Here is a 17,162-nt window from a genome sequence, read left to right on the forward strand (position 1 = left end):
CAGACTGTGCCATCATCTGCACCAACAGGTTTTTCACCTCCTTTTCCTTTGGACTCGGAGGAACCACGTGGGGCTCAGCACAGGGGCCACCAAACCCCCCTGTGTTTGTGCCCCAGGGGGCTGGGTTACACTGCTGGGGTTTGTGGGTTAAACCCAATTTCTCTTTGTGTCATTGCATTTCTTGTAATATTGTTATTAAATTGTAACTCTGCCTTATAATCTCTTTTGTGTTGGGTTCGTTTCTCCTGCCGCTTTCCCTCTAAACCAGCACACGTGAAGAGGGTCTGCCCCGAGACAGCCAGGGCAGCAGACCTGGCACCGGGCCATGGCACCTGCCTCGCCGCCACAGCTGCCACGGGCTGTGCACATGGAAAGGCAGCAGCATCACTCTTTCCCAGAATGGAAAAACAACCCTGGCCTTAAATGAATGTACAGAGCAGCCTGTAACCAATATTCTGGCAAGTTAATTTGGAAAAAACCTGGGTCGGGGTATTCCTAACGTAGGAGTTGGTAACTGCATTTCTGTGTTATGAAATCTTTACCATAAAAATGGTGACCTTGCAGAGAAGGCAGCACCACCCCCTGGGAATGTGTGAAGCCCATAACACTTGGAAAAGAAAAATTAAATGATATTTAATACATGTTCAAGAAATGTAGTCTGGATTTTGCTGTTTTTCTTTTTTTACTTTTCAATCTAAATGAGAAAGAACTCCTCCTCATCAAGAGGTTGTTTCGAGTTAAATCTAATATTAGCTTTAGTTTATAGAAAAACCACATCCATCCATGCTTTTTGTCCAAATTCTCTCCCACTTTTATTGTCTTTTTAGATTATGTGGTGTTATCACCATAGTCTCATAACTCCTGTCTTCTGCTGACACATTTGGCAAAGGCAAAACAGGACTTGAAAATATTCAGTTAAAAATAAAAAAGGTCAACATTTGCCTTTAATTGAAGCAAACATTTTGTTTCCAAAATGATTGTCAGCAAAACACAGGCAGACACATCCTGGCTATACCTAAGAGTAGATAATAAATATGCATGTATAACACTGTCCACAACTCCATGAGTTTACTTTTACAAGATATTAACAATGCAAAAAATAGTATCACCATGTGACCACGAGCATCTGAAGAGCAACACTCACTAGAGCAAAACAATAGGTACTGAGAGAGTGATGTAATTGTATTTTCCTCTTGGAAGTCCTGCAGGCAGTTGTGCACAGTGGAGCTTTTGCCTCTGTGTATGATTAGGTACTGCCTATAAATATTCTCATATAGACTTTCTATAAATACTCCATCAATACTCTCTTTGCTCTCAAAGTACAGCTGAGTACAATTGGATTCAGAGGGAGGAAATGATTTAGTGATGGCCAAGCAGGGATGGTGAAGCAGCACCAAGAACACTCCCCCCTTCCACACCCCAGTTTAAACCCACGTGCTCTGTGCTGTTTCCTTTAAAGCACTTTCATTCAAGGCACATAACTAAGAAGTCTGTTCCCTCAGGATTTCTCCAAAGATATGAACAGTGGATGTTTTACCCATCTGGAATATTCTGTGCTCATGAATTAGATGGTCTAGTTGTTTCATATTCTCTGAAAACATCCTTCTTACCTCATCATATCCAAACAGAGCTGCATAGAAATTTTCTACCATGCTTTTCAGATCTTCCCTTAGAGCAACAGAATTAATCTGAAAAATAAACCAGAAAACCATCAGTGTAGGCTCTAAAGAGGGGGTGAGGAGAAAATATTACCAGTTTCACTGTGAGCAGGCAGAAAAGAATGGGTGCCCCAGCCCATCTTGCTGAGGACTCGGCTGTAAGCAGAACCTCAGTGCAGTCAGACCCCATGGAACCCCCTGGGACACAGCTCTGTTAATTCTGACACAAATGAAGTGGGTGTTATTCAATGTCCAAGTGGCAGAAACATGCCCAGCCAACAGCTCTGCCACAGGCGCACGAGCACAGAGAAAACGCTGCCACAGGAGTGGGAAGCAAAGCTGTCCTTGCAGTGCCAGCACAGGCCAAGAGAATGGAAACTCCTCTGGAGTTTAACTATTGAGCAGCTTTTCCAGACCTTGATTCATTCGTAGAAACTCAAAGGTTTTTGATTTTTTATCCACAAAGCACAGACTTGCAGAACTGGATGTGCTACTGCAGTGAAAGCACAGGAATGCTAAAGACAGACACCATCCCTGCCACTGGTCTCTCCTTCCCTGTCAGCACTGACCTCAGTCAGCAAGCACATGAATTCTGCCTCTCCAGCATCTCTGGGAGCTCAGACTCACTAGTCCTTGACTATGACTACATTTCTTTCAGAATCTGTGATGATCCAGCAACTTGCCCCTCTGCTATAAGTGTGACTCAGTCCAAGTTCCACACTGACTTTCAACTCAATTTAACAACTGCTTAAATACTTGCTGGTTTGGCCTAAGCCACCCATTGGCTTGAGAACTGACCCCATGTGAGCTTAAAATGGAACTGGAGCAACTGCTGGGTGCAGAGGGGTGGCTGAAATGCCTCCCGTGCATCTCCCTCATGCACAGTCTGTCCCTTCCACCTGTACTTTTCAACACAGTGACTCAGTTCCTCTCCCAAGGGCTGGGCAACACTTTAGTAAAGCTGCTTCTCTGTACCGACCCTCAGGAGGGATCCAAGTATTTCATAGAATCATAGAATCAGTTGAGTTGGAAGAGACCTCTGAGATCATCAAGTCCAACCCTTGGTCCAACTCCAGGCCCTTTACCAGATCATGGCACTCAGTGCCACGGCCAAGCTCACCTTAAAAACCTCCAGGGATGGGGAATCCACCCCCTCTCTGGGCAGCCCATTCCAATGCCTGAGCACTCTCTCTGCAAAGAATTTGTTTCTGATCTCCAACTTAAACCTCCCCTGGCAGAGCTTGAGCCCATCCCTTGTCCTATTGCTGAGTGCCTGGGAGAAGAGACCAACCCCCACCTGGCCAGAACTTCCCTTCAGGCAGTTCCAGACAGTGCTGAGGTCACCTCTGAGCCTCCTCTTCTCCAGGCTAAACACCCCCAGCTCCCTCAGCCTCTCCTCACAGCACTTGTGCTTCTTTTCTACAGATCTCACACACCCCAGAAGTAGAAATGACAGGGATAATCAGCCCTGCACACCAGCAGGACACTCAGGGGTGAGGATGAGCTTGGAGACAGGTTTTACAAAGCACAGACATCACACCCACCACACTGGGAACCTCTTGTCCTAAATACTCTCTCAGCATTCCTAGAAGTACCCACCTCAGTAATTAAGCAACAGCTTTTCTATCAAAATAGGAGTTAGTTTTTGCCAAGTGAGCAAATCTCCAGTTCAAATATTCTTCCATTAAACCACTGTCTTTTTTCATCTGTTGATTTTTATAGCAATGCACATAGTGCAAACACAAGGAAAATTCCTTTTATGTCAGTTACTCATATTTTTCCATTAATATAAACTATTAGAATTCATGCAGATATTTTATAGGCTATCAAGATTTGGAGACTGGTTATTACTGAACATTTTAAAAAAGAACTAACCATAAGAAATCAGAGGGTTAAATGATGACTGCAACTTCTGTAATGACTTAATTAAATTTTTATTGAGTACATAAACTATGATGTCATTTCTACCCAACCATGCTCCAACCCTCTGTGCATGTCAGAGATCGTGGTTTTCCTCAATAGAACGTACTTCTAAATAAGCTGCACTTCTACAGCTCTAATAAGGGGGAGCAGGTCTCATGTAACACACTCAATAAATTATCCTTCCATTTTAAACAAACAAATTCCATGAGTTATTATATATTTGCCACGCACTTTTTATGACATAATAAAAATGTTACCTCAAGGATTACTTAACACATACTACAAATGTTACAGCAGGCAACTGCAAGGGGCAAAGAAAACAAATAGTCCCATTACAGAGACAAGTCCAGGACTACACATCCCTGGGGAAGCAGCTTTCCCTACTAAAAACAAAGAGCAGCAGCTTTAAGTTAGCAAGAAATAGATTGATGCAGGAGATAACCAAGTTAAACAAACATGGCAATAAATACATCTTAAAAGACAGTTTCAGATGTAAAATATGGGTTTGGGGATGGAGCCATATCGTAGGCAATAAAATGGTATTTAAAGGAATACTGCAGTTTCTGAAGAATACAACTGGCATTGGTTAGGTACAAACACTGAAGGAGAAAATCCCTCTTTATAAATCAAGAAAAATGAGCAAATCCAAATCAGCATTTGTTGGAAGCGCTTCCTCTTCCAGAGCTTGTGCATGTTCTTACCACTGGCAAGTTTCATTGTCTGGTTGGTCATGATTCTGCTGACTCTTCCACAGTCTGTTATTAAGAAGGAAAACTGCTAGAGAATTCCAAGTGAGTAATTGCTAATAACAAGGAAAAAATCAGTAACATCTGGAGCTCTTCTCGGGCCTTCGCCCCTTTGCCTTCCTTGGAACAACCCAGAGCAGAGCTGTCACTGCAGAGATTTATGTCCTATTGCCTGACTGACCCAGCACTGTGTTAGTCCAAAACAAGGAGCCCATTTTTGGTACGTATCTCACCTTTGCAAGACCTTTACAAAAGGAAATGTACAGCTAATGTATCTTCCTACCACACGTCACAACTCCTCAGTGAGAGACTCGGTGATCCCACATTCTGCCCCTGGGACAACGGCAGCAAACAGATGGTCCTTTCTCAGTGTTGCATTGACAGAACCTCGACTTCGGCCTCACAGAGTTCACGAGCATCATCCCACAGCCAAGTGCTGGGGGTCATGAGTTCCAGTGTCAAGCCTCAGTCAAGGTTTTGCATTCTAAGATTTCTAGGATACCAAGAGCACACTGCTTGCCTGTACTGCTGGACACAAAGGAAAATACCTTACAAAGGGGCACACTCTTTAAAGTGAACACTGTTCTAGGATCACATCAGTGGGCTGTGTTGGGTCAAGAGCATTCCTGGGAAATCTCCTCCTCCTCCTCCCCACTTGTTTTGGCTCAGGGTGCACAGACTGGAAGGAAACAAGGGACAGGACGAGGGCAAACAGCCTCAAGTTGTGCCAGGGGAGGTTTAGATTGGATATGAGGGAAAAGAAACAGCAGAAAGAGTAGTCAAGCATTGGAACAGGCTGCCCAGGGCAGTGGTGGAGTCACCATCCCTAGAAGTGTTCAGAAAACATGGATGTGGCACTTGGGGATGTAGTTGAATGGTAAACATGGAGGTGGTGCTGGTTCAATGGTGACCTGATGATTTTAATGGTGTTTCCTGTAGCAGTTCTGATCCCATGGGTTGTGCTGTGCCCTGAGCCATCCAGCCCAGGGCTCAGTCTGGAACAGGCCCAGCCCATGCCCAGAGCAGGGCACAGGGATCCCCAGCCCCATGTCCTGCCAGCACAGCCCGAGCTGGGACAGCACAGGCTGCACTGTCTGAGGGCACTTGAACAGGAGTCTCTTTTTGCTTCAGCTTTTGCCAGCACGTGTTGCACCCTTAAGCTACTTTAACACATTAATCCATCCATAGTCTATAAAGCCAGAAGGGGCACTTCTAACTGCCTTGTATAAGCACTAGTCATTGAATTTCAGGCAGCAATTCCTCTCTTTAGGCTGTAAGTTATGCTTGAACTAGATTTTTTTATGAAGAGATTTCAGCCAGAAGAAATGATTAGATCATAGAACCTGACCCTCTGCATATCACAGACCATTACATTTCACCGACTTCCCCCTGTACTAAGCTCACTAAGTTGTGTTTGGCTAAAGCATATCACCCTCACAGCTGAACATGTGTATCTCATTTCATATTTGAATTTTCTGGCTTGGGTTTCCACCCCCTCATTCCCATTATACCACTGTTGTTAGAATAAAAAGCCTCTTCTGTACAATGCATTTGCTCCTGTACCTGCACACAGTAGATGTGTCAGCACAGCCATCTCTTCAAACTAAGATGAGGCTCTTTCGGGTGATGTTTACACTGGGTGCACTGATACACCACACTGCTGGGGTGGGCAGAGTTGTAACAGCAAAGCAGTGGTTCATGCTGATACAGTAAAAATAAACTCATCCCTTGTGCAAAACAAGTTGCACAGGTCTGAGTGCACTTGTGCAGCCCCACTGCCACAAACACCACCCACTGCCACTGCCACCTCTGACTGCTGGAGCAGGAACGTCAGCAAAAGCTGCTGGAGGAGACACAGGACCAACCCTTCATGATAAAAAAGTCACCCAGCAAACATTTAGACTTTTTTATGCCCCTTCTCTCAAGTCACAACTGGAAAGAATTACTTGTAAGGTAGTTTACATTAGTTATAAATAATATTTAAGCACATACAGTTATATATGGGCCTTTTGAGTGTTTGCTGCCCTCTTAATAAACACACATGACATTAAATGGGCAGAGCTGCATGCAGCCCTTTCATTTCCTCCTATAACATCACTAGTGCTTGTAGGACAGGGATTTTGAAACGACCAAGACTGCAGTTAAGATCAAAAAGATTAAATTAATAAAACAGGTGAAAAATATTTCTGTAGCAGTAAATAAAGGGCAGCTCGTTCAGGCAATCTCACATACTTGTGAAATAACAAAGATATTGAAGAAATTATTAATTTTCTGAGTTTTTTATTAACCACTCTGCTACTTTGCCTGCAAAGCAGATTACTGCTTGTAATTAGCCACAGCTGTGAGTCCCTGTATGCTTTAAATACTAACTCTTCTGATAAATTTTGCAATTTTTAATTTATAAGTAATTTTGTAATACACTTCAGTAATCATTAGCTTCAGAGAATAGTCTTTAAAGCCTTCAACATTTGGTGACAACCAACCCCAACATTGTGTTAACCTCGATAAAAGCTGAATGTGAAGTTGTAGCAGAACCAGCTCCTGTGAAAATCTTTAATCCATAAAAACACCATGTTAATGGTAAATCATGTACATGCTCTGCTGCCTTTGTAACAATTGTGTAATCACTTATTAATTGATTAATAACAAATAGGACTCCTTAGAGCAAGTTTATTCCAAGCAGACACAGCAAAGTTATACAACATTACCTACATGTTTCAGCAAAACCAGATGCTCATCCCTACCTGTCTGGTGTCCAGAAAATGAGGTTTGCTCCTATTTTGCAGTTTATTAATTTGGAAACTCTGCCACAGTACCAGGTAGAGATGCAGGGGAGATCATGGTACAATCCAATCTGTACTCAGAGTATGGAGGCTTGTTCCAAATTCCTGCTTCCCTGCAGAACGTGGCTGGCAGAGCTCAGACAACCTCTCAGGACAAGGAAAAGAGGTCAAATTGCTGTGCTCTGTCGAGCTGTGCTGATTCTCTAAGGTGAGCAGTTCTCGAGGGGTTCTCCTGTGATGCCTCTTAAAAAACTACTTGCTAAAAGCCTAAAACTCATCATGAACACACCAGGCCCAGGAATTCAGCCTGGTAAACTGCAAGGAAGTTTCAGAACCAAATTTAAAAGAGGCACTTGGAGGAGACAGTAGTAAAGGTGGATAAATCATTAAGGTAAATATTCACAATGAACACTCAAGAGATGCTGTGGAACTCCAGCTCTTTCCTGGGACAAATCTCAGGAATGGTCAGAAAGTGTCACAGCAGAAACACTGATCAGAGCAAGGGGCCCTGGGCATCATCCTGCCCTCAGCAGCAGCCAGAAGCTCTGAGAAAAGCCACAGTCCTACAGGTTGGTATGTGCTTCCTCCAAGTGTTCTCCCAACCAATCCCAGCTCAAGGTAATTCCCAACCTTTGCTGTTTGTTTGGAGAATACTCTCCAAAAGGTCTCCAGGTCCAGCAACTTCCACTAGACCAGGTTGCTCCAAGCCCTGTCCAACCTGGCCTTGACCACTTCCAGTCCATCCTATTCCAGGTGATATGACCCACCCATAGACAAAGACATCAGAACTTCACCAAAGTCAAGAGTAAAAACATCCAGGGATCACAAAGTACTCAACAGAATGAAACACATCAATAACCTTAAAAGGGCTGCAGAGCCAGGAAAGGTGACAGGAATTCTGAAAAGTATTTCAGCAGAAACAGGTAAGTACAAAATAGTAGAAAACACAATAAATGAAAATAAAAATCACACACAATTATAACCAGTGACATTCAGGGCTGATACAGGCACTAGTAGTAGGTGTTAAAACAGAATTCATAAAATCTGTGTAACAATGTGCATGCTTTAGAACAACAATTTAACAGCTAAAATTCTGGAAATGGATCTTAAAGAGGAAAAAATTCAGTTTGACAATTCAATAGTGAAGAAAAACATAAATTAATTTTATGAATTATTATGAAAGGAATATAAACCACGAGAGAAACCCTGCTCTGTCATAAATCCATTGTCTACCCACAAATAAAATGCTGCACATATGTGTTACCTTTTAATATCAGAACAGCTCTGAAAGTAATAGAAAAGACCACGATGATGAGACATACAAGGAAATACAAGTTACATTCAGAATTAAATGAGGAGGAACATGATGGAGAGGTAAAATCATAAGTCCTACTGAGCAGATAGATAAGGAATTATTGTTCACTGTGTCTCATTTAAAAAGAAGTAGAAAAGAATCTGATGAAATGAACAAATAATACTTTAAAAAAAAAAAAAGAAAATGTTTTCTCATGCAACACAATTAAGTGGCAGAAGTCATTGCCACAGGGCATTGAAGAGCAAAAAATACCAAAGAGCTAAAAAAGGGCCTGTGCATTCCTGGAGGATTTCTGTCAGTGATCCCAAACACAACATTCCCTGTGCAGCTCTCAGGGTCCTCCTTGGTGAATGCCAGGAGAACAGACCCGAGGGAATCCTGATCCACAGTTCTGCTTCTTACACCTCTCCCCAGATCCCTCTGGCCACTGGCAGGCACAGTACTCTGCACCCTCCTCTGGCAGCAGCACGAGCTCTGAGCAAGTTCAGTTCTGTCCCTTTTTGCTGACCTTAGGTGGTGCCCCCTCTCTCTGGGCACCAACTCCTTCCTGCCCTGGCACCAGCACCACTCACAGCTCACTCCATGAGCCTGGACACCAGACATCAGGTCACTTTACTGGCTTGGCAGGAATTTCACCTGAAAAGTGCAAGTGCAATTAAAAAAACTGCTACCTTTACCATAGCTTTTAGCACCCTCATGGGAAGAGGCAACATTTTATGTAGAAATATGAGCAAGAATGATCCTGCTTATAGCAAATAGGTCATCCTCCCCTAGGGGAAAAATAGTAAGAATAAAAAAACTCATTCTTTCTCCAAGAATCTGGGACCAGAACCAGCTCCTATTGGATAGGAGCAGCAAGTCACACTTCTTCTCTTTTAAAAACTGTCCAAAAAACCTACTTATTTAATTTCAAACTGAGTGACAGCTCCTAGAGCCCATACAATTAGTCAGCAATTAACCAGCTTAACATCCAGTGATCAAGGACAGGACAAATGCAAATACTCACCATTACTATCACCCTTTCAAACTCATTTCTGCAGTGCCTGGCAGACTGGCTGAGCTGTGTTTGCCCCACCAGCCTTCCCACTCCCTCCAGGGCCCTGCTCATACGTGACCTGTTTGACATTCTCCCACCAGTTCCACAGTTGGGTAAAACTCTAATTTGAAGTCACATTGTTTTCACCTTCTACCAATATTCTGCACCTTCTGGTTTCAATCATGAACTGAGAGAAACCCGATTTCCCCAAGCCTTCCTCCTCCCCAGGGCTTCCATACACGCAGGCCACAGAACAGTTAACAGTTAAATATTTTCTTGCCAATATTTTAAGAGTGCAGAAGGTTCCAAATTGCTGGTAAAATAAACAATGCCAGACTGTGAAAACTCCTGCCTGCCATATACTCTGATGTTAACAAGAGTTTCTTTATTACTGTAACCTTTCAGAAGCGAACAAAAATTATTTCTCTACCCTAGTCCTGCCCTCAAGTAAAAGGCAAGGGAAGAAAGTGAACCATGAAAAAGCTGCATGGTAAGATACTGTGAGTTTTCCATCTTACTTCTGTATTTCATTCAGACTCTATGCTGCTGTGAATAAATAAACTTCCAGAAGATCCTAAAAGTGTGTGCAAGGATTTTAAGCCAAATATTTGTTTCGTGAATAACCAGGATTGAACCAACATATGGGCCATCTTCCCTCCTGCAAGGACATAATAAAATAGGAAATACAAAAGGGCAAATTTAGGATGTTCTGGTTTTAAGGTTCTTGGTACCCAGCTCTGTCCTCTGGGGCTTTAGCCTTGGATTTCCATCAATTACAGGGGCTCTGCCATTTCCTCACTTTGGAAAAATGGAGTCTTACAGCATCTACAAACAGAAGGCATTGCCAGCACTCAGCACCACTGAGACAAATGACTATATAGCCCAGGTGACACCCCCTAAGCCCACTGGTCCCTCACAGGCCAGCCTTCTGTTCCCTGCCAAATCCATGTGGATTTATGGAATCCATGCCCAAGCCATCTGAAAACCAACTCAGAGCAGCGTTGCTCATTTCACACATACCCACACTGTACTGCCCCCATCTCCCACCCAGGGCATCCACACCAGCACCTCCCACCCAGGACATCCACACCAGCACCTCCCACCCACGACATCCACACCAGCACCTCCCACCCAGGGCATCCACACCAGCACCTCCCACCCAGGGCATCCACACCAGCACCTCCCACCCAGGACATCCACACCAGCACCTCCCACCCACGACATCCACACCAGCACCTCCCACCCAGGGCATCCACACCAGCACCTCCCACCCAGGGCATCCACACCAGCACCTCCCACCCCAGACACCTCCCACCCATGACATCCACACCAGCACCTCCCACCCAGGACATCCACACCAGCACCTCCCACCCACGACATCCACACCAGCACCTCCCACCCAGGACATCCACACCATCTCCCACCCACGACATCCACACCACCTGATCAATGTCCCTTTTTATGTGCAGTTATCCTTGTGGACACAAAGCCCTTTGACCAGCCTGAAAATCAACAGGGTGCACACTTTTCTAGAGACAAATAGATCCCTAAAATTAGATACACTGTCATTTTGGTAAAACCTTTTAACCTCTGGCATTATTTCCTGACTCACTGAATGAAACAATATCCAAGCTTTTACAGAGGTGTAATGATAATTAACTCCAAGCCCCATCCAACTTGGCCCTGAACACTTCCAGGGATGGGGCAGCCACCTCTCCTCTGGGCACATGGCCAGAGCCACTCCAGAATGCGGCAGTGGCAACCGGTGAGCTGAGAGCCAGCAGCAGCTCCATACTGGTTTAGGCAAAGCCACAACCCACAGGTGCTGCCCAGGCTGCCAGAGACACAGAAGTTATGTGAGGGGAAGGGAATGGGCAGGTTCTCAAAGCCACACAGTACCCCCTGCACCATATCAGATCCTTAACTGGTGTTTGGTACTGTCTTTCAAGACAGGCAGGCACAAAAACATACAGAAAAGTGAAGTTCCTCATCCCTGAAGAGGAAGCAGAAGATACCAGTGACTTTGTACCTGCAGTGAAAAGCACAAGCAACACTATGATTAGAATGTATAGCAAGAACAGAGAAGCTCACCATGGTTTGTGGGTCTGATCTAGAACAGACACTGGGCTTGGGATTTTCTTTTTTTATGAAGGAGTTTAAAAGCACATTTGTGTTTTCACTGCAGCAGCTCAGAGTTGTTAAAACAGAACCAAGCCCTCTCTTGAGACACCCTGTTCCAAGAGTCTGAAAAGGCTTAGCCAAGCAGACCAGCTGATCTCAGCTGAGGAACTCTGGGGAAAACTCTAAAGGGACCAGAAGCTCAGAATGCAAATGTCCACAATAAGTGACATAACAGCATGTTACTGAACACTGCACTGACAGCAGTGAATCCAGTGTGGAGAGAGAGTGACACACAAAGCACTGGCAGGAGCCAGGTCACAGTGACAACACTCCTGCTGAGCCTGGAGACCAGGGTAGGCTCTGCAGGGATCATCTTCCTGCTCCCACCATCACCTCCACACTGTGAAAATAAAATAATGGTGCAGTTGTGGGGAGAGGCCATTTCATTGCTCAACGTTTGGACTTTGACAACAGCCCCACGTTCTGGAGAGCCCAAGGAACACAGGGCAGCACCAACACCTTTGCCATGTGAGTCCCACTGGTGAGGATGGGGAGAATCGAAGGATTACAGAATATCCTGAGCTGGGATGGAACCCCAGGGATCATCCAGTCCAGCTCCTGGCCCTGCACAGACACCCCAACAATCCCACCCTGTCCCTCAGAGCATTGCCCAAACACTCCTGGAGCTCTGCCAGCCCTGGGGCTGTGCCCACTGCCCTGGGGAGCCTGGTCAGTGCCCACCACCCTCTGGGGGAAGGACCTTTCCCTATATAATTGATACAGAGCAATGTAATACTGAATAATGAGAATGGTATCTCCAGAAGGTGTCACAAGGCAGCTTTCAGTGTAATTCCTGCAGGGAGCAGAGTGAGGCACAGAACAGACCAAGGACCACCTTACAGTAACAGGATCCAACACATCTGGGAAATTCAAATTGGTTTTTTTATGCCAGACTCTACAGAAAACTGGGGCAGGTCAGCTGAAAAGAACCCAAGCAAATATTATACCTTGATTTCAATACCAGGAATCCTCGACATGCCCCGAACATTTCAGCCAGGTGTGTTAGTTCCACAGACAACTTCTAGAACAACCACATTAAAAACCACCTGAGAAAGAGACTTCTATTTCAAACCTCCATGTCCTGGTAAAGCTAAATTTGCATCACCATGTGTACTGTTTGTTCCAGACCTCACCTCAGTTGAGATAGTCCAAGGTAACATTCCATACACATTCATTGTCCTGCATATTTAAGTTATTAAGGTTTCCAAAATCAAATTTACTGACTTTACTCTGGAACAGTACTTGATATTACTACTTATTTATGAAATGACAAAATATTGGAAACTTGCTGAGAACTTTTAAGCTCTTTGAGAAAGGATCAAGGTTGATGGACTGTTTTCTGTGATGTTCTTAAAACAGTATGATTGTTCTTAAAACAAAAACTTCAGGTAAAACTAATCCTACCATGTCTGGTATCCTACTTAAAAAAGCACAAAAACCACACAGCACTTTTGTATCTCACTACTTTGGCAAGAGCTTAGTTTGTTTTTTAAAATGGGAACACTAGAAACTGGTGAGATATTATATATTCTAAGTGGTCATTAAAAATCTTAATATTTTTCTCCTCAAAATGTTCTGGTGAAGTATTTCAAAATATGCATAGACCATTTGAAATGAAAACCTTTCCTTCTTTGGTTTTATAGGTTTTGAAAAACTCTTTTCAGCAGTACTGAACACTGTCCTCTATCTCATATCCACCCCATTCCCTCAAACAAAATCAGTACCTTCTCTGAAATCTTTTGCTTCAACACATTTCCTTCAGCTCAGCTCCCCATTCCAGTCCCAAAATGCTGCACCCACCTTCTTTCTGCCCCTGTTTGCTTTCAAAAATGTGCATCCCAAACCGATTGCAAGACTTTCAGTCAGAGTTGAGAGACAGCCCTGGAAAGGATTCCTGAGCATCCCAGCACAGCACCCTCCCAATGCAGGTGAATCCACAGTTCAATTCAGACAAAGCTCAAGCTCTGCTTTCAAGTCCTATCAATGTTCCACCTTGTCCTCCCATCCTCTACAGCCATCCTGCATCCCTCCAACCACGACTTCTGAGGCTTCACTTACAGAGTCTTTGTGCTCCACAGTAAGAAGAACTTAAATAGAATTATACTGATTTTAGTAAGTTCTGTAGCTACTGTACACTGAAATGGCACTTTTAATCAACTGAAATCTTCTAATTGTGCAAAGAGTAACAAGACAGAAAATGGTGTTCAAGTTCCTGGAGCTAATTCCAGCTCTCAGTTCCATGTATTGGTTCTGATGGCATTACTTCAGATGTACACGAGTGTAATTGAGAACAAATTATGGGTCACTGGTACAAACAGCTCCAGCTAAAAGTGCAACAAAGGCTCTATTGTGCTGTGTACAGCAGAGCCAATAAACGAATTCAAAAGACACCTAGATGTGTGCCTGGAAAAAAAAAAGGGGGCAGGGGTCTAAGTGGTCTGGTGGGAAAACAGGAAAGTGAGATTAGGATAAATTAAAACAGGTTTGGCACACTGGGCTTGACAGTCCCCCCATGTCTTATCTCTTTGGCAGCTTTTAGAACATGTATGGTTACAAAATGAATTGTTTTTCTGCACTGAAAACAACTTGAATTCATTTCAGCAGCACAAAACCACCACAACACACGTGGGTAGAGTGAGTCTACACCAAGGTATTGAACAAAGCCTTAAAATGGTCTCTCTCAGACAGCACAGAAGGATTTATTACTGTGGGGTGCCTGGGGGAGGGAGGAGAGTGCTGGGGGTTTTTTTGGTGTTTGCTTTTTCAGTTTGGGACCTTTTTTGGAGGGTGGGGTCTTTTTTTTTTTTCCAACCTTATACCTACTGTCCCATTAGCAGCTGAAATCCCATTCCAGGGAACTCCAGCACCTACAAATCCTTCTGCTCAACTCTGCAGCTTCATCTAATCGCATTAAAATACACTTAAATTTATAACAACTTCTATATCCACACAGTTACTAAAGCACAACACTCAGGTCAGCCAGGTGAACACTCAGGTGGCTCCAGGACACTGCTGGGAGGACAAACAGCAGCCCTGCCTAGTCCTGAGTGAATTCCCCTCCCAAACTGGGGAGGCAGCTGCCAGCTTGCACAGTATAAATCCATTCCCTGCAAGCCACGAGGTGGAGATCTCTGGCAGAGCAGGATCCAAAGGAAGTCTCTTACCCAGCCTAATGTTACTATTAACACTTGGAGCCATTGCATCAAGCCAATTTTTCTGTTTGTTTTTAAAGTTTGATAGAAATGTCACTAGTGGAAAAATTAAGTAAAGAGCACTGGTTAGCCACAGAACTGGACACACCTGGCTGCAAACCCACCAAAAGAGACTGACTTTATTAGTACGAGGGACAGCAGAGTAAAATTTATATCTGAAATATGCCTGCACCAGTAGAATTTGCTGAGGCCACAGGCTCTCTGTGTGTTTTTACAGCTGTGTCAAGTTTGGGTTTCTGACTCTTGCCGACATTCAGGAGTGCTGAAGGAGCTCAGGCTAACAGGTCCCAAAACTTTGTAGCTGAGATTTAGATCTCAGCAGTTTTAACAACCAGGTTTTGAAATAATACAAACTCCATTTGGAGCTGGAGCTGATGTAAATTAGCAGTTAAAATGCTTTACATTCTATCCCTTTTGGGCTCCAGTGGACCAGTATATTAAAGAGCAGATGGCATAGTTCACAAAACCATGGCTGTCAATTCAGAATATAGTGTCCATTTTCTGCATCAAGTGCTGGAATTATTGCTAGATATGGAAACAAACTGAAGAGCTGCAGCTCTGTCTGTCAGCAAGTCAAACTAATTGCATCCAACTAGCAATTCCACACAGGTGCTGTCATTTGTACCACAATACAGGAACTGGAGTTAAATCTTGATCTTTGATAGATGGCATGAGAGAAAAAGCAGGGAGTGGAATTTTCTAACCTCCCAGGATCTATGCAGGTGATAATTCATCACTCTAAAAGTATCCAGTGAAGTTTCTTTACCTTTATGTTACTTGTGAGAAAGGCTCAGATTCTGAAATTTCAAAGCATTGACATGGGAACATTATTATGTCCTTCTTTTAGTCTACTCTTCTTGATATATTGGACTACTTTCTTTTAGAGGTAAATATATACTGATTGCAGGATTACATGACTTGAAAATAATTAGCTGTTACACATATCCCTCCACCAGCTCACAGACCCTCTGTCATTGCCTCAGCTTCAGCTAAAAAGAATCATTAGGGATAAACAGATCAAGATAAATAAAGAGAATGTAACACTGGGGTAAATGCCCTTTATTGGTCACTTCAAAGTCGTTGCAATTGTTGAAGGTGAGAGCAGAGAAGGAGTTCAGTCAAGGCACAGCTGTGAGAGGGAAGGAAGGGGAGTGAAGGACAGTGAACAAGCAAGGAGAACCCAGGACCTGGCCAAGCAGGGGCACAGAGGAAGTGGGATATGAAGGCAGGATCACTGGCACTGAGGAAGGAAAACAGAGCCATGATAAGGAGCAAGAGAACTGCTGACATCTGGAAACACCAATGCATAAATTACTTTCACCTAATATACAATAAATACTACCAGAAGAGACTAAGAAGTTAATTTGCCTTGACAAAATCATGGAATTACAGGAAGTTTGGGTTGAAAGGGACCTTAAAGCTTAACCAGTCCCACCCCTGCCCTGGGCAGGGACACCTCCCACCAGCCCAGGTTGCTCCAAGCCCTGTCCAACCTGGGCTGAGACACTCCCAGGGAAGGGGCAGCCACAGCTTCCCTGCCCAACCTGTGCCAGGGCCTGCCCACCCTTCCAGGGAAGGATTTCTTCCACATATCTAACTGAAATTTCCTCTTGTTTAGTTGGAAGCCCTTCCCCTGCTCCTGTCATTACAGCTTCTCCAACGGCTCCTCTCCAACTTCCTCGTAGTCCCCTCAGATTCTGGAAGGAGCTGTGAGATCTCTGCACAGCCTTCTCCAGGCTGAACACCACAGCTCTCTCAGCCTGTCTCCACAGGGGACTGACTGTCAATAATGACTGAAAGATCATCAATAATTAAGAGATGAAAGTATAAAAAATCACTAGAGGCTAATGAAATACCTATGCATTCACCAACAGGAAAGAGAACAGGCCTGATTTCCAAATTTACCACCTAAGAGAGTCCCCTCTGCTTTCTCACAAATCCTCAGTGCCTGCTCGAGTGAGTTCATGTTCTCTCCCAAGGAGGCTCATTAAATGCACAGGCCTCTGTGCAACTCAGCTGTACCAAACATACCCAGAGCTGCAACTGCTTTGCGTTTCAAGCCCTGAAATGTGCAGGGACTTCATCTGAGCACCTGCCATGGCCACAGAAAGGCTGTGTTAGCACCAGGAGTGTGTCTGAGGAGCCACAGCACTGCAAACTAAGCAGGGTCACTCCTACAAAGGCTGTGAACTTTAAATTCAAGGATAAACTGCCCAGATGCCCAAGCTGCCAGGGCAGGGAATGAATGGCATTCCAGCAATTTCAGAGCTGCTTGCAGTTCCATCACACAGCAATCACACCATTGTAA

General features: G+C 44.2%; 1 protein-coding gene across 2 annotated transcripts in view; it reads right to left on the minus strand.

Annotated features, from left to right (window-relative positions):
• Positions 1-17,162, minus strand: part of UQCC1 (ubiquinol-cytochrome c reductase complex assembly factor 1) — a 54,486-nt gene that overhangs the window by 5,872 nt on the left and 31,452 nt on the right. For both annotated transcript variants that reach the window (XM_071572651.1, XM_071572652.1), the window contains one exon: positions 1,611-1,688. In XM_071572651.1, the coding sequence (XP_071428752.1) occupies positions 1,611-1,688 (78 nt within the window). The remainder of the gene's footprint in view (positions 1-1,610; positions 1,689-17,162) is intronic.

The sequence above is a fragment of the Pithys albifrons genome, chromosome 18 (assembly GCF_047495875.1).
Source record: "Pithys albifrons albifrons isolate INPA30051 chromosome 18, PitAlb_v1, whole genome shotgun sequence".
Taxonomy (NCBI): domain Eukaryota; kingdom Metazoa; phylum Chordata; class Aves; order Passeriformes; family Thamnophilidae; genus Pithys; species Pithys albifrons.